Below are 27,744 nucleotides of genomic sequence, written 5' to 3'. Positions count from 1 at the left end.
TAATACATTTCCTATCATATACACATAATTTAAAATCTTACAAAAACTAAACTGTTCCTGAGTGCTGTTTTCCAATATGAACATTCTAGTAACTTGTTCATATGTAGTGATTGGTAAAAGAGCATGCCAATACAGTACTACAATACAATACAATATACCTAACCATGACAATTCCCATTAATTCTTTATTATTAAATTTAGGGGTGATAAATGTTATGGTGTAACCCTCATTCCCGTGTGGAAAATAAGTGATGTACCTGTCTGTTCTTCTCATTTGAAATCTATTTCAAAACCAGCCCAACTGATAACATGATAAGTCTGGGATATACAGTACATGGGTCCTAGGGGTAAATTTATCAAGCTGCAGTTTTGAAAAAGTGGAGATGCCTATAGTAACCAATCAGATTATTGCTGTTATTTTGTAGAATGTACTAAATAAATGATAACTAGAATCTGATTGGTTGCTATAGGCAAATTTACCCCCTAGAGTTAACGTCAATGATATTAAATAATTATCCTGTCTTGTAAATCAGTTGACCAAACTAATCTTCCAAACAGCAAATTTCTTTCAAAAACAAGTGAATTGAGGCAATTTTGATGGATTTTGGGCTATTAGAAAATAGGGGAGTTACTCTCTAAATATCAGAGCTTTTCTCTGCCATTTTATTAGCCTGTTTATTGCAATGCGGCTTCCAGAGTGTATGCTACATGTCAAACCCCCATTGGAATGAATAGAGCTTCAGAGCATTACTTCTTGAGTATTTTCCAACATCAATGGATATTAAGTTAGTATTCATTTATGTGGTATCAAAGCATGGAGTCCTTGTCAGACAGCTAATCGTAAGAGGCCAGTATGTGAAACCGCCTGTGAGTGGCTGTTGCCGATGCAGAACCCCAGAGACTCCCCGCTTTGATCATTTAGCAGCAAGCAGTTCTAGTGTGTGGGCAGCACGGTAGCTTAGTGGTTAGCACTTCTGCCTCACAGCACTGGGGTTAGTGGTGGTGGGCCTGATTGCAGATTTTGTGTGTATACTCTACACAACTTAATGCAGCAATGTTTAATTCTTCTTCATATGCAAAGGACACTTACCACACAATTTCTGTGAAGGAATGGGGCAGGGAAGGGGAAATGTATATAATAAAAGGTATAAAGTCCTTGGTTTCTCCTCCTACAATTTCCTAGTGGTAATCGTTAACAACTGCCTTCCTCCCACCCATCTATAAACACCCTCTCCAATAACCGTAATCTTACATTTTTTCTTTTATTTATTTATTTAGCTCCTGTCTGATTTCAACACTGATCGAACAGACAAACAAATTGACAGGTACTTTCTGTATCATCACTAATAACACAGAATTGTGGAAGATATCAGTATATAACGTGCAAGCACAGTCATGGAGGCAGAACAGATGCATGAAACACACAGGTCTGCACACACCTATCACATTGTAACACATGGTTATTTTGGTTGCTGTTGCCTTCCTGTTAACTTGCACCAGTCCGGCCATTCTCCTCTGACCTCTCTTATTAACAAGACACAGAACTGCCGCTCACTGGATATTCTTTGTTTTGCGTTCTGTATACTCTAGAATACACTTGCCAACATCTGATTCAGGTTAGCTTACAAATGTTGGAGGTGACACCATTGCTTTACCGAATCCCTGTCCCATATCATGATTTGCTGTATTCTGTGCTGGGGCAGGGCTTAGTGATATAAATTGTGGCATTAAGCTTCGCCTCTGTCTGGGATCCAGGTGTGTGTCTGCTATTCTGGAAATCTTGGAGGATCCCTCCCCAAATTCGGGAACTTCCCGGACATTACAGGAAAGTAGACAAGCATACTCTAGACTAGAGATTGTTGTGAGTGAAAATCCCAAGGGATCAGCAATTTCTGAGATACTCAAACCACCCTGTATGGTATCAACAATCATTCCACTATCACTTAGTTCACATTTCTTCCCCATTCTGGTGTTTGGTCTGAACAACAACTGAACCTCTTGACCATGTCTGCATACTTATATGTATTGAGTTGCTGCCACATGACTGGTTGATTAGATATTTGCATTAACGAGCTGGTGTGCAGATGTACCTAATAAAGTGGCCACTAAGTGTACATGGTAAGCTCCATTGGGGCATGGACTGTTATGAATAATTAACAGTCTCTGCAAAGCGCTGTGTAATATATTAGTGCTATATAAGTAAAGGTACTTAATAATAATAACAATAATACACATTTTATATATAGTACACTTAACTAGAATGTACATGTTCTGTCCCAGGAAATCTCATAACTGTCTTGAGTCTGTGGCAGCCCCAAGAGAATTACTGCACATCCTAATGGTGTGTCCCAAGGTCAAGGGATTTTGCGGCCAAGATATCCACTTTCTAAATGATGATATAGGCTCTCCAGTCCCCTTTGAATCAGGTCTCCCTTTACTGAATATCATCTCTAACTTTAACTAAACAAAGTAAGGTACTTCCCAGGTCTGTAGTCATAACTAAGAGATAGCTAGCCCCAGAACTGTCTATTTACCATCAAAGGTATCAATACTACCCTTCAGTGCTAAAAGCTAATCTTTGTACATAGAAAACTCGTGCACCAAGTACATTCTTCATGTCAAAGGTATTCCATGATGGTAGTGGCCTCTCTCAGCAGGATAATGCGCCCTGCCACAATGCAAAAATTGTTCAGGAATGGTTTGAGGAACACGACAAAGAGTTCAAAGTGTTGACTGGTAAAAATAGGTGTTTTGTCCAGCGATATGGATCATTATTGTTATATAGCCAGTGGTGAACCTGCAAGCTGTAAGATTCGCTGCATTTCGCCAGCGAAGGCTTCCTTGTGCATTTGTGTGGGGTGAAGCCTATTTAAGTATCAATATCCTGTTCTGTTATTGCCATCCTGCGATAACAGATCAAAATCCTTAAAGGATGCTTGATTCTTACATTACAGCACTTTCTAAATTCAATACTATTTTAAATATTTTTTTTCAATTTTTAAAACAAATTTAATCTATTTTTATCAGGGCCTGATTAAGAGTTCTGGCAGCCCTAGGCTAATACACTTGATGTACCACTCCTCCCCCCCACCACCACCCTCAAAGGAAAATTCAGGAGTATTCTCCAGCAGACAAATCTAGACAGATTCTCTTACCTCTTCTTGCTTGTTCTTGCAGCTTTCTTGTCGTTTAGCTATCCTCTGGAAAGTTGGGGTATTGATTTGAAAATGTGCAAACATTACAAACCCTCATTGATTAAGCTCTTTAGAGAGCATCCTGATGAACATCACACAATAGAGAGATCATACCCCCCCCCACAAGCGGCCAATTCATGAACCCCCAGCCATTCCATCACACCTCTGCGGCCCATTCATGACTCAACTGGCAATTTCATCACCCACTTTCCAAGTTATTTCATCACCTACCCTTTCCCCAGGCAGTTCACCATCCACCTTAGTTCCACCCACATACCTTCTACTTGCCAATTTATAACATTAGTAAAAAGGATGTATGCATAAATGTATTTTAACCAGCATGAAGCCCAGTGTGTACATATGCAAAAATAGGTGCTTGAAGTCACAAGATAGCATTTACACTGCAGGCCCTCATTATTGCACTTTCATAAATAACCCTTATTCAGTATTACCAATTGAGCCATTTCCTGAGTAAACCGATCTATTTTGTCATGCAATGAGTTGTACAGTTTGCCCTGTAGTATAATGCAGGTCTATGAAAATGTTTTTAGTCATAGTTCATAAATTTGAAAACTAACTTAGATGAGGTGCTCTGGTCTGTAACAATATTCAGCTTAGCATAACTTCACTGAAATAAGTGTGGTCATTTACAAAAGGTAGCACAGAATGTCATAAAAGATCACTTTATATCATACAATAGTAAGTCCATATTTCCCCATTTGAAATACTGCAACATTCAAATACTTTAAGCTCCTTTTGTGTAAGTGATTCAGCTACTGATATCAAAGTCAATAAGGAGATAAGGGCAGGTGGATGTTACAGCCATTGGTTTAGTTACACTGCTGGCAAACATAAATCAATATCCATGAACACTTATAAATACTGTATTATTATAACATACCATAGATTTCTGAATTAGATGATTTGTAAATTAATAGTCTACAAGTATGAAACTTGAAACGGAAGGATCTCTGACAAGTGGGGACATACATTTAGAATTAGTAAGTCCCTGTTAGAGGCTGTGCTGGTGTTCTTGCAGTCCTCCAAATGCAGGAATAGATACAAGTGACCTAATAACTGTTCAATACCGGTGATGTCAGCTTTCCATCTTTCTCGCGGATGCATGACTGTTATTGTAGCCTGATAAGGGACTTTCTAAACCTAAAACTCTATGGCCTCTCAAAGATGCTACTTTGCTGAATCCACATCTATCCCAATGTTGGCACACAGTTTGAGCTCTTTCTTGCAAAGCTTGCACATTACACTCTGTCCCCCTCAGAACACTCTGCCCCCCTCATTACACTCTGCCCCCCTCCAGCACACTCTGCCCCCTCTCAGAACACTCTCTGCCCCCCTTCTACACGGTGTCCCCCTGCATAAACACCAATTAATAATCTCAATCCCCCTGTAGCCAATCCATCCCCCCCAGTCATGATATTCCCCTTAGCCAACTAATTATCCTGATCCCCCTGCATCCAATCCACCCCCCCAGTTATGATCCCCCGTAGCCAATAAATAATCTTGATCCCCCTGCAGCCAATCCCTAACCCCAGTCATGATCTACCCCCTAGCCAATTAATAATCTCTATGCCCCTGCAGCCACTCTATCCCCCAGCTATGATCCTCCCCCCCTAGCCAGTTAATAAATTTGATGCCCCTGCAGCCAATACACCCCTCGCCAGTCATGATCTACCTCACTCCATAGCAACAATTATCACCTCCCCCGCTTGATTTTCCCCCTGACATTTAACATACCTTGTTGTCTTCTAGACTGCTCCTCTTCTCTCCCATGCCATGCACCACGCCCGCACTGCCTGGCAGCTAACAGCTTTGGAATTGCTGATAGCTGTCTGAATGGATAGGGTGAGTGACAGTCTGACTCGGGGCTATCTCCTGGGGATAAGTGAGAAACCCGGCATTTTGAAAAAAATCTGCATTAAAAAAATATGAAAAAAACCCCAAAAATTAAATAAATTGTTTAAATGTGCCGACGCTGCCCCTCCTCCAGGACCCAGTGCCCCAGACTGCAGCCTGATCAGCCTATTGGTTGATCAGGCCCTGATTTTCATACAGTATTTTTTTTTACTAGTGGAACTGAAGCCTAAATCTCAAGCCAGCTCAGACATGCGCACATCTACAGAGTCTGACCCAATGATGTGGCAACTTAACTCTAACTGCCCCGGGCCAGGATCTCCAGGCAGCTGAGCTGAGATTTTTTTGATAAAATGTGATGATAACTGATTCATCACCTCATAAACATGTCAGGTTTATCACTGCAAATCGTGTTCAAATGATAAATAGGTCCATAAATCTCTCTTCTGTGACCGGATTCAGTTTATACAGCAGGTGAGTTTAGGATTGGTTATGCCGGTGAATACAGTTATTAATTTCTTTTTTCCTGACTAAGTACCCTCCATTTTCATTTATATTTTCACCTATTTTCTCTTTGTCCATGTTTACCCATAAAGACATCACTACTATGTTCATAATGTAAACATACCTTTAAACCACCAGAAGACAAAAACACTTTGAATGTTGGGTCAAATTCACCAAGGGATGTAAACCGCGGTTTTGTGCGTAGAATCTGCAAAATCACTCTGCACATGCCCAGAAGCAGACCATACACTACAGGACGCAGCCACGTTCAAATAATCTTCGAGCGCAAAAGACAGCCGACGATTTCAGGGAGGGAACGGGGCAGGGAAGGGATGTCTGCCCATAGTCAATGCACAGTAAGAGCGTGCCAATCTCGAGCGCATGCAGCAATGTCTGATTCAAGCTCTGGGTATCTCTCAGGTACTTGTTTTTCAGCCGTATCGCTTGCTCCAGCTACAGGTCTAGTGCTGATTACTAGTGATGACAGTGGCGAACCCCTGCAATTACATGTGTTTGCAATCAGGAGAAACTGTATAAATGTATTTTATGTACAGTTGGCATTCATAACATCCTAATAAATGTATTTCATGGAAAAAATATATATTTTTTAGTGTTTTATCATTAATGCCTATATTATATATATAATTCATTATATATATAATGGCTATATTATATATATATATAATTCTGGCATACGTATACCCGATTTACGTGCATTGTAACACAAGCTCACATTGCGCTCAGTATGTGTGCCGTAATGAACCAGGCCCATTTAGTTTCCCACCAATTTAAATCACATCAAATTCATACATAGCAGTATGTCCAATCATTGTATCACATAAATTAACCCTCCCTTTGTAATTCACATTGGATATGTATTGATTTTTATTTAAAACAACACTGACATTAGCACTGGTAAATGACTCTAAAACCATAGTTTCTGATTAATATTCACTGCCTTTACAAATCAAGCACTTTGTATTTCAAAAGCATGCCAGCAACCTAGCAAAGCATGACAGATGTCAAATGATAAATGGCCATGGAGAGAACACTAAGTGTTTACTTAGGCAAATCTGACCCCATTATGGGTTGACAAAGATATTGGTCTATGATGACTAAGCAGTGCTATTTATATAAGACAAATTATTACCTGGCCATTTACATGCATAAAATAGTTGTGCAATATTGGACATGTTTAGCGAAGTTAGTTCAGTTTCCTAATATAAAGCTGAAACAACGAAGACACCCATTTGCGTTCACTTGGGTCTATGTGCATTTGCGCTGCGATAATTGCACTTTAAAAAGTCCATTTATCTCTAATAAAGTGTATTGTGTACATACCTACAAGGGGTTAACAAAATCAGCATTATGTTGTATTTTACCCATTTATGTAAATGGCCCATTCATTCCAATTGCTCACTCATTTCAACAGGGCTGTGCTCTTTCTGTGGGCTCTTGGGATTCATCAAACCTAACTATTAATTCTATATAGCATAGAAATTAGATCTAAGATGTGAATCAGGGCTATTATATAACACAATTAAGATTTAGAATTGAGATATATATATGTAACTATCCTGTTAACTAGGAAATAATTAATTCACTTGTTCAATCATTTATCCCTATATATATATATATATATATATATATATATATATATATATATATATATATATATATATATATATATATATATATATATATATGTGATATTACTATATTAACAGAGACTATTGGGTGCATCCAGTTATTTTAATACAAGTTTTAGTTATCACTTACACTTGTTTGTTATATTTTGCTGAGATTTTATTTCTTGTTTTAATTCCTGGAAATAAAGGTTAAGTTTTACTAATCCGTATAAACCCACTATTATATTACAGTCTATTATTTACTTTGGAGTGAGCAGAGCATCATCATTATAATAACTTTCTTTCTCTTCTCTTTTTACCAATCGTTTATGGGTTATGAATGATGCACCCCTTGACTTGGAATATATGATGAATTAATTCATGAACATAATTTTATAATTAAGGGAGTTCTCACTCCTCACAATTAGTGCGATCTTCTCCATTACATTTTATCCTTTATCCTCACTTAATGCCGCTAACAGGCTCCAATGTACACTGAAAGTTATTTGGCTGCTTGATACCATCCAATTTAACCACCCATATATGCAAATGTAATTCAAAAGTCTATTTTTGCACTCTTATGCATGGTTGTTCACACCTATGTGCTCACTGACAATGGGCATCGATGTGCCCTATGCACATCTATGCACTCTAGCTGCAAACATGTAAAGTCATGTCTAAGCACTGCCAGCAGTGTCCCTGTTGTCCACAAACATTAAAACTAATTTCTAAATTGTTTTATATTAATGCATAAGTATTGTAATTAAATATCTCAGGGTAGTAATAATAATAATAATAATAATAATAATAATAATAATAATAATAATATTAATAACTCAGGGCCCAGTGAGTTCAGCCCTCATTGCTGTTGCCATCTCTGTTACTCCTTCGGTGAGCTCTGCGGCCCCCTTTGTGTCCCAGCTGCCGTCACTGCTTCTAAGGACACGGGGAACAAGTGTCCTGGGGCTCTGTGTCCAGCAGTGAGCATGATGTCAAAGCAAAATACTGGCACACAACTCCTCCGAGCTGGCAGATAACCACAAGCAGCACTAAAGGAAAAACCTGCTCCAGAACCAGAGGAGGAAGGAGGTTCAGTTAATGTAAATGGTGACAGACAGTCATGGCTACCAGCAGCTGACTGTCTTAAGACTAATTCATCTTTCATCTGTCTATCTCCCACTATCTCCAATTATTTCAAACAAACCAATGGCTACTTTATTATCGGTGGCTGATAATGCTTCTGCCTTGCAGTAGCCACACACACTTTCCCCATAAATAGCTACAATTGTTATTCCAAAACCTTATCAAGTGTTCCCCATAGCTCTTAGATTGTAAGCTCGTTTGGGCCATCTCTACCTTCAGATTCATGTCGTTGTATGTCATTTGTTTGTATTATGATCCCCTCAATGTATAGCACGGCAATATATTGGCCCTTTATAAATAATAATAATAATAATAATAATAATAATAGGTGAAAAAAGGGATTGTGTAATTCATGTGCATTATGTGTCTTTTTTTAAGCTTTATTTACATCACTATCCTGTATGCACATCTGCTGGTCAAGTGCTTTATTTACGCCTCCGTTATAAGGCTCTCATAATAGGCCTATCATCATCATCATTTATTATATAGCGCCACTAAATGCACAACGCTGTACAGAGAACTCCTCACATCAGTCCCTGCCCCAATAGAGCTTACAGTCTAAATTTCCTAACATACATAGACACACAGACTAAGGTCAATTTTGATAGCAGCCAATTAACCTACTAGTATGTTTTTGGATTGTGGGAGGAAACCGGAGCACCCGGAGGAAACCCACGTAAACATGGGGAGAATATACAAACTCCACACAGATAAGGACATGGTAGGGGATCGAATTCATGACTCCGGTGCTGTGAGTCAGAAGTGCTAACCACTAAGCCACAATGCTGCCTATTGGATAACGCCTCCACCCATTGTTCCACCTTATGCTTTTGGTTTACTGTTACTGTTTACTGCTAAGAGCAATTAATATAATAAATAAAAATTGAGCTTCATTCAACGCACAGATGATGTGTCGGTCTATTCTGTATATTTAGATGTTATTTAAGATGGACGGAACAAACCACATGTGCACACCTCCCACTCAAACACCCAGTTCAGGTGCTCATTAGAAACAATCTATTAGCAGGCAGTTATTCTCGCTTATGAAGAGTAAAGCAGGGATATGTCAGCTCTTAGGGCTTGTGAACAGTAACACAGCAGGAAATCAGCATTGAGGGAGGTGTTGGGCTTATTATGGAAGGGAAACTTACATAACTACTTGCTATGTTTCATTAATTGGGACTGCAGGCAAGGTAAGGGGGTGGAGACAATACCTATATTTTGAATGTGCTAATATTTGTTTATTATTTGCTTAATACTAAAGGAAGTCACAGATTGTCTTATAAACTGCCCTATTATCTCAAGTAGATTATTATTAAGATTATAAAATCACTGACTTTAACATATACTAACAACTAGTATTGACGGAACTGGAAGAAAAAGATTCTCTCATTGAAAGAAAATATTAATAAAAATAAACACGCATTCTAAAATCTCATTATTTAATGAGTATCTAATTTCCTTGGTGGACACTTCGTTGTACCACCTCTGGCAGCTATATTCAATGGGATTAATGTCAAGACTCTGACTAGGCCTCACCAGGACATCTATTTTCTTCAATTTAAGCCACAGTGTTGCTCTTGCAGCTTGCTTTGGATCATTGTTAAGTTAAAAGGCAAACTTCCTCCCCAGTTTGAGCTTATTTTGTACAGTATTTGTTTGTATGGTGCACCGTTTATCTTCCCATCAATCCTGACAAGATTACTAAAACCTAGCTGCTGAGAAACATCCCCATAACATGAGTATACTGTCACTCACCTCGTTCCGACACGTATCTCTTTTGCCTCTTTGTGGAGCCGCCAGATCTACTTTTTCCTGCTGCCTTCCTGCTACCATATTACCAGTGCTGCATTACACCTGCTGCTATATTCCTGGTGCTGCCTTCCTGCTACCATATTACCAGTGCTGCATTACACCTGCTGCTATATTCCTGGTGCTGCCTTCCTGTGACCGTATCCAGTGCTGCATTCTATTGGCTGCTATATTCCTGGTGCTATCTTCCTGCTACCGTATTATCAGTGCTGCATTACACCAGCTGCTATATTCCAGGTGCTGCCTTCCCGCTACTGTATCCAGTGCTGCATTACACCAGCTGCTATATTCCTGGTGCTGCTTTCCTGCTACTGTATTACCAGTGCTGCATTACACCTGCTGCTATATTCCTGGTACCGCCTTCCTGCTACCTTATCCAGTGCTGCATTACATCAGCTGCTATATTGCTGCCTTCTCATTGTCATATCTTGAGCGGTCTTCACGAGATGCCATATTGCTAGTCTCTTCATCCCCGCACATAGAAAGTGGTCAATACCATCCTTGAGGGTATGACTTGCGAGGCACACACAGCCACTCACCTCGCTCCAACGTATATCTCTTTTGCCTCTTTAAAAAGGTAAATCTGGATTTTTTTAATGTCGCTGAAGTCACGTTCGGGCATATTTTGTCTATGAACTCGTTGTCTGTGTCATCTGCACCGATAATATCATTGCCACCGAATGGGAGAAAACATGTAACGAATGACTTTTTGCATAAAAAGAGTTAAGCTATAATAGCTACAATGCTGATATCAGATTTGAGGGTTTTACAGAAATTAAAGTATTTTCAAATACACTTCTTTATGGTAAAAATATGTTGTGCAATTAGCTGGGGCAGCTAATTAAATTACAGTAAGACAGTGTGAGTACTGACACCTGTACTTGGGAAATGGCTGCCATGGAAGCCTAGAAAATCTAAAGAGCAGAGGAAAACTGCAATAATCCATCTATTACAACAACTACATTATTAAACTCTATAGCATTTTAATGTTGCCCTACTGCCTAAGAAAATACTTTTCTATGAGCTCCCCCCCAAATCAGAGACCACAGGATTGTTGCATGCAGCTATTTTTCCTGGGATTTCAGACAAAACCGAAAACTGGAGAAGTGAGAGTAGGAGAACCAATCACAAGCCACAATCAAGGGATTGTGGCTTGTAATTGGTCCTCCCGCTCACACACACACCCCTCCCTCCACCGCTATTAAAGATGGTGATTCAAGAACAGACAGAGCACAAGGAAAATCAGCTACATTAAAAAATATTTCCTAGGTGGTCATGCAGCTTTAATGATGTTTTTTTCTGGAGTCGTAAAGGCTTAGGTAAAATTTCCTTCAGAATTGGGCATTCATTTTAGCATCAATGACAACTTTATAATAATTAATTTTTTCAAATGAACTCACCATTCAAAATTTCCTTTAATTGACGGTACCATAAGTCACAGTAGTCTTCACTTAGATTGTGAAGATCAATGGAGTCGTCCTTTAGCTTATGTCCCTTTCGGACACACAAAAATATTGTGATACCCAACAAAGTGCCACCTTTTTCCTGCCCTGCTGCACGTCGGCGTTTCAGTTTCACAGAGAATATGTCTCTCACGTCAACAGATTCTTCTTTGAGCTGCAGGTTGGCTTTAGAGCTGCCTATGTAGAGAGAGAACATGAGGACAATGTTACACAACAGACAAACTAAGTGCGTTGGCAGACAATGGCAATAAATTGCAAACATATCTCCAAAATCAAGAAGGTATTAAATAAAAATGTTTCATTTTAAGTGTACTTAAGAGGATACCAATTTCCTCATTCACAATTCCTTATTATTTGTCGAAAAGAAGCAAGAGAGAATGTATAATATTGTTAACTTTGCCAACCATATCTCTTATGTTGTGGAACATTCTGGGTAGTCTATGGAGTATTAACGGTAACTGCACTGATGCACACAATTGTTACTTTCTCTGTGATTCACTTCACTTTTTTCCTTTAAAAAAAATCCAGAAGGAAGCATGACAGTGTATGTTGCCACCAAACTGTAGTCAGCGTATTTGCATAAAGCACATGTTTTTCTACGCTCTCTCTAGGGCAGAGGAAACATAGAAAAACTCAGTTCTGGGTGTTTGTTTTTTGTTTTGTTTTTTACACATGAAAACTGTATAAGTCTTTGAAGTAGAAGAAGAGTTCCTACCACTCCGCAGTTCAGTATGTATGAGGAATAACCCTTCAGACCCTAGGCACAGGGTTAGGAATTTTATTACAGCGATCTTCCTTTTTCAGTGCTTACTCTCTATACAGACACATTAAACACAGCTTATGCTTGCACTTGTTAAACACTATTAAAACAAACTGACATTATTGACCCTTTCAAATAAGCTTGGCAATTAAAGCACAGTGTAATAAAGTCAATAGTAAATATAACTAAATATTTAATGCATGTGATCTTTTTTACTTAGAACATCAAGCATGACAGAGAACATGTCAAATGAAGACAGAGTCAGTTAGTCGATGTATAAAAGGTTTAGGTAATACATAATAAAGCCTTAAATAGTTAGGGTCAAAGTTTAAGGGACTTGGGTTGCACATAAAGGCCAGTGGATGGATACATCACCTTTAAGAAAAATATCCTACAGTACTCAACCACTTCTAGAATTGAATATATTGATATATTGAATATATAGTTGACCATCTTCTCCTCCTTGACACCCTTCACTCCCTTGGCCTGCGTGGCACTGTCCTGTACTAGTTTACCTCCTAATTCTCTGAACATTCCTTCAGTGTCTCTTCCACTGGTTCCTGCCCCACTCATGTCCCTTTATCTGTTGAGGTTCCCCAAGGTTCTGTTCTTGGCCCATTACTTTTCTCTCTTTACACCGCTTCCCTACCTCCAATATCACCTCTATCCCAATGACACGCTAATTTACTTTTTGTCCCCTGACCTCTCTCTCCCTCCTTTCCTGTGTGTCCAACTGCCTCTCTGCCATCTCCACCTGGATGACTGGACGCTACCTCAAGATCAACATATCAAAAACTGAACTTATCATCTTTCCTCCACCTAGCGTCACAGCCCCTCTTCTTATGTCTCTTAAGGTTGATGATGTCACTCTCTATCCTGGTCCCCAGGCACATCAATGGGGGTCATCAATGACTCTGCTTTCAATTTCACTCCCCTCATCCCAACCCTTGCCCATTTATGTCGCCTCCACTTTCTCAACATTGCCAAGGGTCGCCCTTTTCTCTCCCTGGATGCCACCAAGACCATCATCCATGCTCTTGTCATCTTCTGCCTTGATTATTGCAATGTTCTCCTCTCTGATTTGCCTGACAAATGTCTGTCCCCACTTAAATCTGTGCTGATGAGGTAATCTTCCTCTTCTGCTGTTCCTCTTCCACTATGATTCCACACAAAACCCTCCATTGGCTCACCATTCCCCCAAGAATACAATTTAAGTTGCTTACTCTCACTTATAAAGCTGTCTATAATGACTCCCTCACCTACATCTCCAACCTTGTCAAGAAATAATAAAAAAGCAACCTGTTCTTGAAACTCCCCTATTCGCTCACTACGTTCTGTCAATGACCTTTGCCGTTCCTCATCACCTATCACCACCTTACACTCCAGCCTTTGGGACGCTGTTCGCGCTGCTCCCCACATTTGAAACTTCCTGCCCCACACAATCAGACTTACCCCCAACCTCGAATCATTCAAGCGCTACATCAAAACTCACCTTTTCACACAGCCCCATCCTAAGACAATTCTATCTGCCCTTTTAACTCCACATCTATCTTCTCTGTTTACTAACCTAATCCTCTTAATGTTAACCCTCACAAGTTTAGCCTCCTCTACCTCCTATCTCCTCATCCTCTTTTTAATTTGTTCTAGTTGTGTCTTATTTTGTAGTTGCTTTGTCTATAGTCTCTTTAATTGAGTTTTACGGATTCTATTGTTGTCCCTTAACTATTTGTATTGTTTTTCTGTTTATTTTTGTTGATTGTGCGATGCTGCGGATTCTGTGGTGCATTATAAATAAATTAAGATGATGATGACTAATATATTACGTTTTATTGCATCTATCCATTGATAGCAAAACATTCTTAAAACTTTTAAGTGAAAATAGAAAAAACGTGAATGAGTCATTAAGGAGAACAAGGCAAAAAAAGGTGTAAATTTGATTCTGAACAAAAGCATGTTACAATACAAGGGGAGCAAATGAGTATTATTTTGCATATAAAGAAAGTACTGCCTTTTTGTCATGTAGTACACAAATACTAGTCCTCTACTGTAAACACTGCATAACATGCTTACATGGAACTAAACCTCACATGATTTTCTGTTCATTTAGTGGCGTACTTTCCCAGGCAGTGAAAAGTTTCAGTGCGACAATAAATTTGTTTTGCTCCCAGCCAATGCTCGTGATACTGTGGGTGTCCTGTAATAACTGGACAACCTTTATTTGATCCTATGGTTATTTCTGATGTAGCATCAGCATAGGAAATGAGGGAGGTATACTGGCAACCATATAAGTTTTATCTATGAGTAACTTGAATCAAAGGCTGGTTGATCTTCTTGTCGATTGCCTAGCCTTTGTGCTGACCATAACTGCTTTCTCTTTCAAGGGACTTCCTATCATCAACAAAAAGGTACTGACATGGGAGCTTCCTATGCACCATCATATGCCAATATATTTCTTGAGTGGTAAGAGAGGGAGATGGTTTCACGGAATAACCCTAGGGTTAAAAAGTTGTCAGGATGCAACTTAAGCTGTGGAGTAATCTATTTTAAGTGTTTTACGCTTGACTTTCCAATTTGATCACCAACATTACTTGATATATATATATTTATACATATATATATATATATATATATATATATATATATATATATATACACATATACATATATATACATATATATATATATATATATATATATATATATATATATATATATATATATTTATGAAACACACATGCTGCTTTTTCTGTTCAATAAAAAGTGTTTTTTTTTTACAGAGTGCATATAACACATAGGCTTGCAAAAATATATAGAAATATTAAAGATAAGAAAGCATTGTACTAATAAACAGTATAAAGCCCCATGCAGGGCGCCACATGGCGAACCACAGCACGGGGTAAAAAAAAGTCATATAGCACAAAATACAATTCACATGATTTGTGCCATCAATTCAATTTAAATTCTCAACTACTAAACACAATATATTCATGATACTTAAGTAAATATACGCTGGCAAATGTAAAGCTAATAACACTAATGCACAGCCTTGTCTTCACATACTACTTTGCAGAGTCAATTTAATATACATTCATTACTTCTCTGGACCCCAAAGGAGCGCAGCTAATCAGTGTTGGAAAGAATCTATTTCCCATCTAGTAGCAATAACTTTTTTCTAAAAGACTGAACAGTATTATTTAATCCAGTGACTTCTTACTGTGATCTAAATTAACTTTTGCTACTGTTTTGTCATATCACATTGATATCAAATTAGCGTTGACGAGTGTAGTGGTCCAGTTAAAAGAAGATAACAATAGGCAATATGAAAGAAGAGTTTTGTTTTTTTCAAATAATTTCACTTAACTAGTGATAGCTTTCTAACATAGTACAACCACAGAGAGGGGCTGTTTTAAGAACAGTTTGCTTTTTTATTATTTAAATGGCAGCATCTATGTATGGCATGCAGTGCAAAAGTACAATGTAGAAGTATGCAGCTCCAAAAAATAAATGATATTCTTCATTCTTAATGTTTGTAACCTTGGAGACACAGTGACTCCCATCACTATATTTATCTTCTGAAACAGAAAGGTAACACACGTTTTACAGTAAAATAATGGAAGAAGGTGTGGTTTTTTTTACAAAGGAAATAATTGAGGAGACTCTTAACATTCATACAATTACAATTCAAGATACCTAAAAGTAATAATACAGATTTCTGATACTTATATCAATAAACATATACAGCAGTGCAAATTATTTTACACATTTTGGCAAAATTGCAACTGCTTTATTTTTTAGGTTTCAAGAGAATTTGCAAAGAAAAACTAAAGAATAAAAGAAGCAAAAGAACACATGGCTTATTCCTAACAAATAATCTTCATTAACCAAAAAAAAAAAACCCCATAGCAGCAAAATTAGAGACAAAGCCATAAAAAAAGAAATGAACAATAGAGCACAGGAAACTAAAAAACTTAAAACTAAAAAACTCCTGACATCTCAGATTATGACTTACTCTATCTGACTGTGGCTGTCTCTTAACTTCAGGTCATCAAATGAATCCTGCCACCAGAGTGAATACTTAAGGTATAATTACCAAAAACATACCAAGCTCGTTAGGTCAGTTAACTCCACAAAGACTTGTTATAATCCACTATTTCTGTGCATTATTTGTATTTAGCTGTTCCAATAATTCCCTGGAGTATTCTTCAAAACTGATCTTCAAACAGTGTAGTTTGGCCACTACAGAACTAATCTGTAGTAACAACATATCATACTTGTCTACTCTCCTGGAACGTCCTGGAGACTCACAGATTTCAGGAAGTCCTCCCGGGCTCCTGCAAGCGCAGGTAGCCTTCCGGTTCCCATCCACTTCCTTAGTGACCTGGGAATGACAAGGGCTTGATGATGTGGTTTGCAGCAAATAACGTCACGATGGTGCCACCCCCTGCTGTTCAGAAAAATGACATTGTGCAAAGGGGGCAGGCTATGTTGACACAAATCGTCAAGGAGACATCCTAAAAGTTGGCAATACATCACATATACCACTAATTTAATTTCACAATTAATAAGTATTAATAGGATAGTTAAAGCCAATGGGCCTGATTTATCAAGGATTATATCTGCAAATTTTGTGTCAAAATTACTCTGCGCATGTTCAGAACCAGCTCATATGCCGTAGAACGCAGCCACGTTCTAATAATCTTCGAGCGCAAAGGACGCTTACTACAGCCTATGATTTCAGGGAGGGAATAGGGCGAGGAAAGAGCATTTGGCGGTAGCCAATGTACAGTAAGGGGGTGCTTATCACAAGCACACGCAGCAGTGTCCAATCCAAGCTCTGGGCATCTCAAAAGTACTTGTTTTTCAGCCGTATCTCTTGTTCCAGCTACGGGTCTAGTCTAAGTGCCATTTACTAATGATGTGTATGTATGATAGAACAGGTGTATGCAATCAGTAGCAACTGTAAACATGTATTTTATGCACAGTAGTCATAAATAGCATCCTAATAAATATATTTCATGGGAGGAAAAACAAAAAAAACATTTTTTTAACGTTTTATCATAAATGTCTATACTATTACCAGGTGACATTAATTCAATATTTTTTTTCTGTGCGTTGTTTTGAGAATTGATATTCCACATAGGTAATGAACGTATCCTGCAGTGTCCTGTGTAGTAGAGTAGAGCAGACCTATATCCGTATTCATCACCACACTTATCTTTACATCCGCTCCTTGCTGAATTCTGGCATATGTATACCTGACTTACGTGCATTGTGAAACAAGCACACATTGCGCTCAGTATGTCCTGTGTAGTAGAGCACAGCAGACGTACACCTGTATTCATCACCACACGTATCTTCAGATCCATCCCTTGTTGGGGGTGTGCAAGCCCAAGTTACATGCCTTCTGAAACAAATGCTCATTGCGCTCAGTGGGCCTGATTCATTAAGGAAAGTCAGGCAAAAAAGGAGTAAGTTTTCTCCTGGACAAACCATGTTACAATGCAAGGGGTGCAAGTTAGTTTATTATTTTGTACATAAGATAAATACTGTCTGTTTTTTCATGTAGCACACAAATACTTGATTGCTTAATTTTTACACTGAAATTTAAATTTGATCTAGGGCATGTCCTACCTCAAATATAAATCTGTCCCCACATTTTAAATTTACCCCATCCCCTCCAATGTAACATGGTTTTACCAAGGTACTTTTTGTTTACTTTCCTTATTGAATCAGGCCCAGTACATGTGCCTTTATGAATCAGGGCCATTGTGTTTACAAATATTTTTGTAGACAAACACCTAGGGCCCTATTCATTAAGGAATGTATAGCAAAAAAAGGAGTAACTTTGCACCTTGGCAAAACCATGTTACAATGCAAGGGGTGCAAATTAGTTTATTATTTTGCACATAAGTTAAATACTGGCTGTTTTAGCAGACACACAACTACTTGATAGCTTTATTTTTACACTGAAATAAAAAGTTGATCTAGGACATGTCGTACCCCAACTATAAATCTGTTCCCACATTTTAAATTTACCTCCCCTGAAATGCAGAATGGTTTTGCCAAGTTGCAAAGTATCTCCTTTTTTTGCTTTACTTTCCTTAATGAATCAAGCCCCTAAACTCCTATAACGCTTGCAAATCTCATTGCTATTAATTTTACAACATACCTTGTAATCCTTATTATTCTTGGTGGGATAATGTACTCCTTGACAACCACTTACAAACTGGAAACAATGGGCCTGATTCAGTAAGGAATGTAAAGCATAAAAAGGAGTGAGACTAGGTACACGCTGGAGCTTTATCGTCCAATCATCGTACAAAATAGCCAACATACGACCATTCATTTGGATGTCGGCTTAGTGTGTGTAATTACACAATGGTGGAAAGTTGTTCCAAAGTGCCAATTGTCATATTGTTTAATAATCTCGTTCCAATTACCTGACAATCATGTAATGTATATAAATTTCCGATCGATCCACAATCAAGTGCCAATAGTTTCTCGAGCTGCGACTCCTTTGGGAGCGCGTGTATGTGATTTTCTGATGCCTGTACGTCTTCCATGTGGTGCGGTGTCCGCACATCAATCAATTGGTAATTAGGTGCTTCTAACAATAGTAGCTGTCTACTGCACTGATGAATATAGCATGTTTATATACTGTTCACTAAGAACTTCAATGATAGCCTCACAGATCTCAGATATTATCAAACCCAGAGATTGAAGTGAAATTGCTGTGCTGTGTTTAAGATCTGCCAGTGTCCTTCCTTTGGCCAAAAATCTCAGGGTAGCAACCAGTCTCTGCTCTGCAGATATGGGTCTTCTTAAATGGGTGTCCTCCTTCTGGATCAAGGGGAAGGCTACTTGGAGCAGTTCCTGGAATGTGGGTTCATTAATTTGCAGGAAATTCCTAAAGTCATCAGGGGTGTTGTCACGTATTTCCTGCAGCATATGAGAGAGGCATATATATACTTTTAAGAGTTTTTGGGTGGTTCTTAATGAACATGCTCATCCCATTATTTAAATTTCTTGAGGATATTGGTACAGGGACATGTGTCATTTCTGTGTCTACGAAATGCAAATCTTTTAACATGACAAAACGTCGCTGCCTGAACGCATGTACACATAAATCGTCAGAGCAATCAGACCTTCAGTTGTTAGTAAAATCGTTGTAGTTAACACGTTGGTTGGAAAATTCTTCAGTTTGTACCTAGCAGTTTGTACCGACCTCCTTCCAGCCTCCCACCTACCGCCCTCCCTATCCTGCCCTCCTCCTGCCTCCCTCCTTGTCATTCTCCTCTCCCCCCTCTCCCTCTCTGCGTTCTCCCCTTTCCTCCTCCTACCCTTGTGTCTCTGTCCATCTTTCCCTCCCCTTAGATTGTACGCTCCTTCGAGCAGGGCCTCCTCTCCTCCTGTTCTCCACCACCTTAACTCTGCTCTCCAGCTCCTTGTCTCCTCCGTGAGGTCCTCCGGCCCTTCTGCCCCTCTAGCTTCACCACTGGGGGCTCTCACCTTTCATCTAGCTGTACTTTGAGCTTCTGAGTTACTGTGCTTTTTGTTAACTGTTCCGTGCTGTCTCACCCTGTATCGTGTTTCTGTCTGTCCCTGTACGGCGCTACGGATACCTAGTGGCGCCTTATAAATAAAAATTAGTAATAATAATAATAATAGCCTACTTTGCACCTTGGGAAAACCATGTTACATTGGAGGGGGGGTGTAAATTTAAAATGTGATGGCAGATTTATAGTTGGAATAGGGTATGTCCTAGATCAACTTTAAATATCACTGTGCAAATAAGCTATCAAGTATATGTGTGCTACATGAAAAAACAGCCAGTATTTAACTTATGTGCAAAATAATAAACTAATTTGTACCCCTTGCATTGTAACATGGTTTGTCCAGGAGAAAACTTATTTTTTTGCCTTACTTTACTTAAAGAATCAGGCCCAATGTGGCCATTCGAAACAAAAACACGATTCACTAAGGAATCGCCCTACTCACCTTCCACTGGATTCTGGCTTGGCGGGATGCACATACACAGAGCATCTGCAGTTTGAACGGAGTTCGTTGAACACAGCACCTACGGGACGATTGGGCACACAGTCAGATAGCTGTAGACCGCGACTCCTCATGAGGGCCCTCCCACCAGTAAGAACATTTTGGATATTATCATTTCCTTCTGTATGCCAGCCGGACACCTCACGAGGTCAGTGGACAGACATTGTTGGTGACTTTTTGATCTTTGAGAGGCCAGCATACCATCGTTCCTCTCTTGACACATATGGATCGTATTGGCGTGCATTAGCGGCATATGAGTGGGATATCTTCTCCCTTAAAGGTTACTTCACACGTTGGAATTCTTAGTATCGTGGAGGATTTTGTTACTACAGTGCTTTCGCTTTTTGCATGCATGTTTTAGTTTTGTTATTTTTTATTTTTATTTTTATTTTTTAAACATCTTTTGGGGATACATTGGATTTTTATACTTTTAGATCCACTAGGTTCCTTTGCCATATGGTTTTATATTTTTCTTTTTGCCCGGGCATTGTTTATGTTATTTTTTGTTTCTTTGCTGCTTAGTCATATGTATTTATGCATGGCCATTATGTGTTGGTACACTATGAGATTTCTCTAATCCATTTTTAATATATTAAATATTGGTACATATCAATTTGGCTTGAATCTATTTGCCTTTCCTTATTGGAGGATGAGTATATTATAGGAGCATCACTGATCCTTCCCAGCACCTGGCATTTTTTGTTTGTTCCAATGTGGCCATGCAGAACATTTTACTATACAATCCACCTAGCTGCCCCTGACGTTTTCCAAGTTGGCAGGTCCAGGTGGAAATGCACATGGTGGAATGAGAAACTAATTGATATTTAACAGGCACATTTGCGTAAAAATACGCACTTGATATCACAAACTGTAAGTGCAATCCTTCATTTAATAACCTTAGATACAAAATTATCCCTTTTTATCACATGTATTACTCCAGAAAGTGGAGTATATTAAAATACAATATGATTTGCTGCTGATGTATTGTTCTTCTTTGTGTTATTTTTACCTACTGCCGTTTTGATGAACACTCCTTTCTCTTTTTTTTTTTTTTACATTTGTTGTCATTTCAAAATAAAGTTTTTTAAAAAAAAGACAATATGATTAAACATTCTCTTGTGCCCCTATTATTTTTTTTTTTTCGGAAAACCCTAACCTGATAAATTTCTAAATTAATGCGGCACATAATGCTGCATCTCTCAGTTTAAATAAATCAATACTACTGCAACTGCATATCAACTTGGGTTAATTAACTGAATTAATTGATGTGGATTGTATTAGAACAGGGAATGTTGGATGCATGTAGCATGGTATTTGCTGCATCTTCCCCAAACGTGCTTGTAGGAAAGCCTTCTTTTTAAATCATAGAAACCATAGATTTAAAAACTCCCACATTTTCAGTAAAGGACATATAAGTGATCTTTTTAGTCATCCAGGAACAAAAAGTACTCTGACCACTGTCCCGGATAATTATATTGTCAATATATCTTGCCCCCATGCTGATCTGTGAAATGCATGGATTATCCATGGAACATATGCTAACTTGCTCCTAGCACCCCAATTACAGATTAGCATAGGTGGAGCCACAGGGGTATCCATGAGCGAACCAAGACTTGGATGAACAGGATGCGGGCCAGATTCTCAGCACACTGAGACAAAAAGTGACCAACAGCCTGAATGCAATCAAAATAGCAGGTACTGCTGTACAGAGATTATAAAAATGTCTATTATAACAAGAGAAAAGGTGGCTTGCCAACACACTTCACTCAAAGGGATATACTTACTAAACGGCGGGTTTGAAAAAGTGGAGATGTCGCCTATAGCAACCAATCACATTCTAGCTGTCTTTTTGTAGAATGTACTAAATAAATGATAACTAGAATCTGATTGGTTGCTATAGGCAACATCTTCATTTTTTCAAACCCGCAGTTTAGTAAATATACCCCAAAGTTAGTGAATTCTCTATTTACAATTGATAAAGTTTTAAATACTCTACATACAACTTATTGGTCACAAGACGTACCATTATTGTATCCTGAAGCATGATATTCCCTACGCTATTTCACCATCTTACATAAAAAAGATAAACATCTTACATAAAACATTACCAAAATGTACCCGTACTGGCCATACAGTGCGTATAACAAGAATAAAAGACATTGTTTGTGTGCTCATTTTATTTTCTATTGCACATTTGGTTTAATATTTAGTCTACTAACTAGCTGTGCCTGATTAACAGACCAGGACAGGACAAACAGAAGGCTTGGGCCATACTGCTATGTCACACTTTATTCGTACATTTTCTATTCCGCACCTTAATCAGAAATGTGACAATCACTAGACTGGCTGCACATTAGATGCGTCATGTCTGTAAGAACTTCATATTGAAGCCCTAATTGATCTAATCCAAACCAACTTCTAGTCTACCACTTTACCACATCCCCAACATTACCAAATTAGGCCATGTCCCATGAAAATCAGGGGAGTGATTTTAGTAAAGGTAAAAAACGAATTACTGATACCAGACTACACAATAAACAAGCATATTATGGTAAAACAATAATGTATTTAATTTTTTTACCAAAAATTCACAAATAAACGGCAACCTGATACACTTCAGGGGGAGCATGGTGTGGTCCTCTAACCTTCAAAAGGGCTGCACAGGACCCTTAATCTCAGTAAGTTAAAACAATACATTTAATCAGAGAAAGAGGCATCTATCTGTAATAATATATCAGCAGGCATGTTAAACAAGTGTTATAAGCTATAATAAACAAATCTGACAGTAAAGCAGGAAGAAGCTAGGAGAAGGCTAGGAGGGCTGTTGCCCATCACCGTACTATATACATAATAGTTAGAAACTGGTTACTATGGGCAACACCTCCACTTTTCCTCTTTAGAAGGGTTGATATAGCTACACCTAAGAGGTATATTTACTAAAGTGCGGGTTTGAAAAGTGGAGATGTTGCCTATAGCAACCAATCAGATTCTAGCTTTCACTTATTTAGTGCATTCTACAACATGACAGCTAAAATCTGATTGGTTGCTAGAGCCAACATCTCCACTTTTTCAAACCCGCAGTTTTGTAAATATCCCCCCAAGTCTTTACTAGCCAAAGAGTAGTAAAGTGCAGGTGAGGCACACATTTATAAATTCACAGCATATTTATTCAAACAAACTGCACGGATAAGGTTAAATGTCAAATATATACATAAAAAAATGATATCAAGTATTAAAGATTAAATTAACAACTGAAACAGAAAAAGTATCAGATAGGTGTGTGGTGATACAGAGAAAAATCATTTTAAACTGATCATTTTAAATCCCATTTGCCTTGTGTAGTATACTATATTTCCAACTTGTCAATGCCAACATAACCTTCTATTTCTGTTCTCCGTAGTGCCAAATTATGTAAAATGCAAGCTTATGATTAAACCTATTAACAATAAAGCAGTGGATTTCTATTTACAAATGTGTGTATTTTAATTTATTGGTTATGTGCCCCCACAGACTTTACCCAGTGTGTGGCGCATTCAAACAGAATTTAATATTCTTAATTATTAGGAGATTAGATAGGTAATTCTACACTAAAATGTGCCTGATCCCCCCACTGCTTCAAAACCAAGTGCAGTATAAATCTCCACATAATATAGACGGGTGGAGATTTATCAGGGAGGCTTACTTTTCATGCAGTATTAAAAAAATAATAATAAAACAGACATGTTTAAAAACTGCAAGCACAATTAGCGTCAAGCAGATAAATCCTGCTTTAATCCTGTTTACGGTCTACATCAGACAGATGTGCCAAGATTGATTCAGACAGCACCTCGGCTTACAGTAATATTTCTTTTTAAGTGCTGAACCCTATTCTATTTTTGTTAAACCTCCACTAAATAGTTTTGGCACCGATTGATTTCTGCCACTACTAAAGCCGCAGTGTTTTTCATTTTTTGCACGGCTTTGCTGTAGTTGTCAATGTACAACCTGCAAATAGAGATTATCCGTGTGCCTTGCAATTAAATTTTCTTTCCCCCAATGAAGATTTGTCAATTTGGTACAGAATTAAATAGCATTATATCCAACAGAATGACTAAACCTCAAGAACAGATGGTACCTAGTGCCTCAGTAAGTGTTACGAGATGGTAGTTATTATTTGTAACAAGATATCAGTGCTGCAATCTTCTTTTACATGAGCCTGCAGTAATAAAATATAATAGATATCCACTTGTTGATTTACTTGTATAGCTACTTTTATGCAGGGACGTAAAATCAAGAGAGATGGGGTATGAAATAGTTATTTGAACTGTCCAAAATTAATTTGAGCATTAACAAATGTATGTATTGTGTGTGCCTATCACCTGTTGAGAATGTTGACAATGCTGTAAATGGTTAAGAGCCCTCTTCCTTTTTTTTTTTTAAAGACTAAGGGGTCTATTTATCAAAGGCAGATAATCCCTAAATCTGGAGTTTTCACAGGATTTAGGGCTCATTCCTATTTACCAAAGACCCCCACTTAGAGATGACTATGGCCAGCTATCGCTGTGGGTCTCCTGTGCTGCTTACACTTGTAATACATGGGTAAGCCTATCTACCAAGGACCGCAGCGGTATAGGAATTGCTGCTGTCCTCTGATTGCTAATACCATCTATTTTTTACATTTATTCTTTAAAAAAAAAAAACTTTATTTTTTTTTTCAAATCTGGAATAGGAAGTACAAGTACAGGCTTACAATGTGCAGGGCTGCCATCAGAAACTGTGGAGACCAGTACTAATTAATCTGGCAGGCTCCCCCATTCCCATACATGTGCCCCCCCCCCCCCAATCACAGTTAAGGTCCTCCTCTCCCCCCAACCACAGTTAATGTCCCCCTCTCCCCTCCACAGTTAAGGTCCCCCTCTCCCCTCCACAGCTAAGGTCCCCCTCTCCCCTCCACAGTTAAGGTCCCCCTCTCCACCCCACAGTTAAGGTCCCCCTCTCCACCCCACAGTTAAGGTCCCCCTCTCCCCTCCACAGTTGAGGTCCCCCTCTCCCATCCCCAGTTAAAGTCCCCCTCCCCCCCCCCAAAAATGAATACCTAATTAACTTACCTTCTCCTCCGCATGACTTCACCGCGCCGTGCTCCCAGCCTATCAGAGCCTGGGAGGTGGAGCTGCAGCATTGCAGAGAAGAAGGTAAGAAGAAGAAGGGGCAGCACGGTCTGTCAAACTGAGGGGCCCGGACATTCCAGGGAGCCCGCACAGATGGAGAGGTCTGTCTGGGCACCCTAGTCTGTCAGGGCCCCTCACAACAGTACTGGCCGTACCCCCCTGATGGCGGCCCTGACAATGTACATGTGATGAAGTACCCTACTCTGGCCTGATAAACGATAAGAGTCCTCTTACAGCTGCCAGAGAGTATCGCAAGGGATCGGAGCATTGCCTAGCTGCCCATGTGTCATTTTCTTTTATAAATTGCCTGATAAAAGATTTCTATCTCTGCGTTATGCAGCTACAGAAAATAGAGCCCTATTTCTGACAAGTCAGTATTATGCTGGCTTCTTGTATGGCTCACCATCAAGCTTTGCATGGGTAGAAGGGATTGGTCTCCATAATACGGCGAGAGCAGGGCCGCCGAGAGGGGGGGGGAGCGGGTACATTTTACCCGGGCCCGGGCTTGCCAGGGGGCCCGGACCGGGCCTTCGCTGCAAATTTGTTTGGTTTTTTTTGTTGGTTTTTTTTTTCATCTTCCGTCTTTTCATTTTAATTTTTTTTTTTCCGCGGGAGGGGGAGGGGGGGGGGCGGGGGTCGGTCCGGCAAGATCGTTAGTGGGGGGAGCTGGGACAAAAAAAACAAACCAAAAAAAATTAATACTCACGTGATCGGCGCCGCGTCCCTCCTCGTTCTTCTCTGCACCATTCACACTGACTGTCGGGCGTGATGTCATCAAGTCACGCCCGTCAGTCAGTGAGGAGCGCCGCAGCCAGCATGAAGAAAGCAGCATGAAGACAGAAGAGAAGAGAAGAAAAGAAAGAAGCTGACAAAGGTAAGCAAAGAAATGGAGAGGCAAGAGGAGGAAAGAACAGAAAGGGACAGTACTATAAAGAAGGGGAAGAGAGGCACAGAGGAAAATAAAATGGGAAGAGAGGCACAAAGGAAAATAAAATGGGAAGAGAGCCACAAAGGAAAATAAAAGGGGAAGAGAGGCACAAAGCAAAATAAAAGGGGAAGAGAGGCACAGAGGAAAATAAAATGGGAAGAGAGGCACAAAGGAAAATAAAATGGGAAGAGAGGCACAAAGGAAAATAAAAGGGGAAGAGAGGCACAAAGGAAAATAAAAGGGGAAGAGAGGCACAAAGGAAAATAAAAGGGGAAGAGAGGCACAAAGGAAAATAAAATGGGAAGAGAGGCACAAAGGAAAATAAAATGGGAAGAGAGGCACAGAGGAAAATAAAATGGGAAGAGAGGCACAGAGGAAAATAAAATGGGAAGAGAGGCACAAAGGAAAATAAAAGGGGAAGAGAAGCACAAAGGAAAATAAAATGGGAAGAGAGGCACAGAGGAAAATAAAAGGGGAAGTGAGGCACAGAGGAAAATAAAATGGAAAGAGAGGCACAAAGGAAAATAAAAGGGAAAGAGAGGCACAGAGGAAAATAAAATGGGAAGAGAGGCACAAAGAAAAAAAATAGGGGGAGAGAGGCGCAGAGTGAAAAAAAGGGGGAGAAAGGCACAGAGGGAAAAAGAAGGGGGGAGAGCAGCATGGAGGGCACAGTGTGAGCATAAGGGGGCACAGTGTAGTTGTAATGAAGGGGCACAGTAATGTGTGTGATGGCACAGGGGGCTTGTTGCAATGTAGTGTGTGAGGTAGGTGGTGGCTAATTAATAGGTGCTATTTTGTTTGTAGGGTGATGGTGAGGCAATTTAATAGTGGGGACTATTAATTTAAGATGGGGAGGTTTGGGGGCTATTGAATGTTGGGGTGAGTTTAGGGAGAATGAGGTCTATTTATTAAATGTGACTATGAATTATTTAATGGCAGTGATGGTTGCAGGAAATAGGTATTGCTGGGGCTGTTTGCAGGAAGGGAAATAGGTTTATTTATTAAATGTGAATACTATTATTTTAATGTTGGGGCTGGAGGAAGACCTAATTATCAATTGTGGGTGCTATTGATTTAACGCCGGGGCTGGCTGTAATTTTCTAAATGTAGCCATTTTTTCCAAATAGGCCCTTCAACATTGCAGGATTCGGACAAGCCGCAACAAAAGAAAGCAGCAGCCACAGGTGGAGAAAGTGAGAAGAACAGGTAGGAGAGAGCAGCACAGTGTGTGAAATGTT

General features: G+C 39.2%; 1 protein-coding gene across 1 annotated transcript in view; it reads right to left on the bottom strand.

The window, feature by feature from the left end:
- CERKL (CERK like autophagy regulator) overlaps positions 1-27,744 on the bottom strand; it is a 106,314-nt gene that overhangs the window by 58,876 nt on the left and 19,694 nt on the right. Inside the window, exon 2 of the mRNA XM_075180503.1 lies at positions 11,554-11,793. Coding sequence (XP_075036604.1) covers positions 11,554-11,793 — 240 coding nt within the window. The remainder of the gene's footprint in view (positions 1-11,553; positions 11,794-27,744) is intronic.

The sequence above is a fragment of the Mixophyes fleayi genome, chromosome 7, assembly GCF_038048845.1.
Source record: "Mixophyes fleayi isolate aMixFle1 chromosome 7, aMixFle1.hap1, whole genome shotgun sequence".
NCBI lineage: Eukaryota > Metazoa > Chordata > Amphibia > Anura > Limnodynastidae > Mixophyes > Mixophyes fleayi.
Note: the sequence above shows the minus strand (reverse complement) of the source record. Positions and strands in the feature narration are given on the sequence as shown.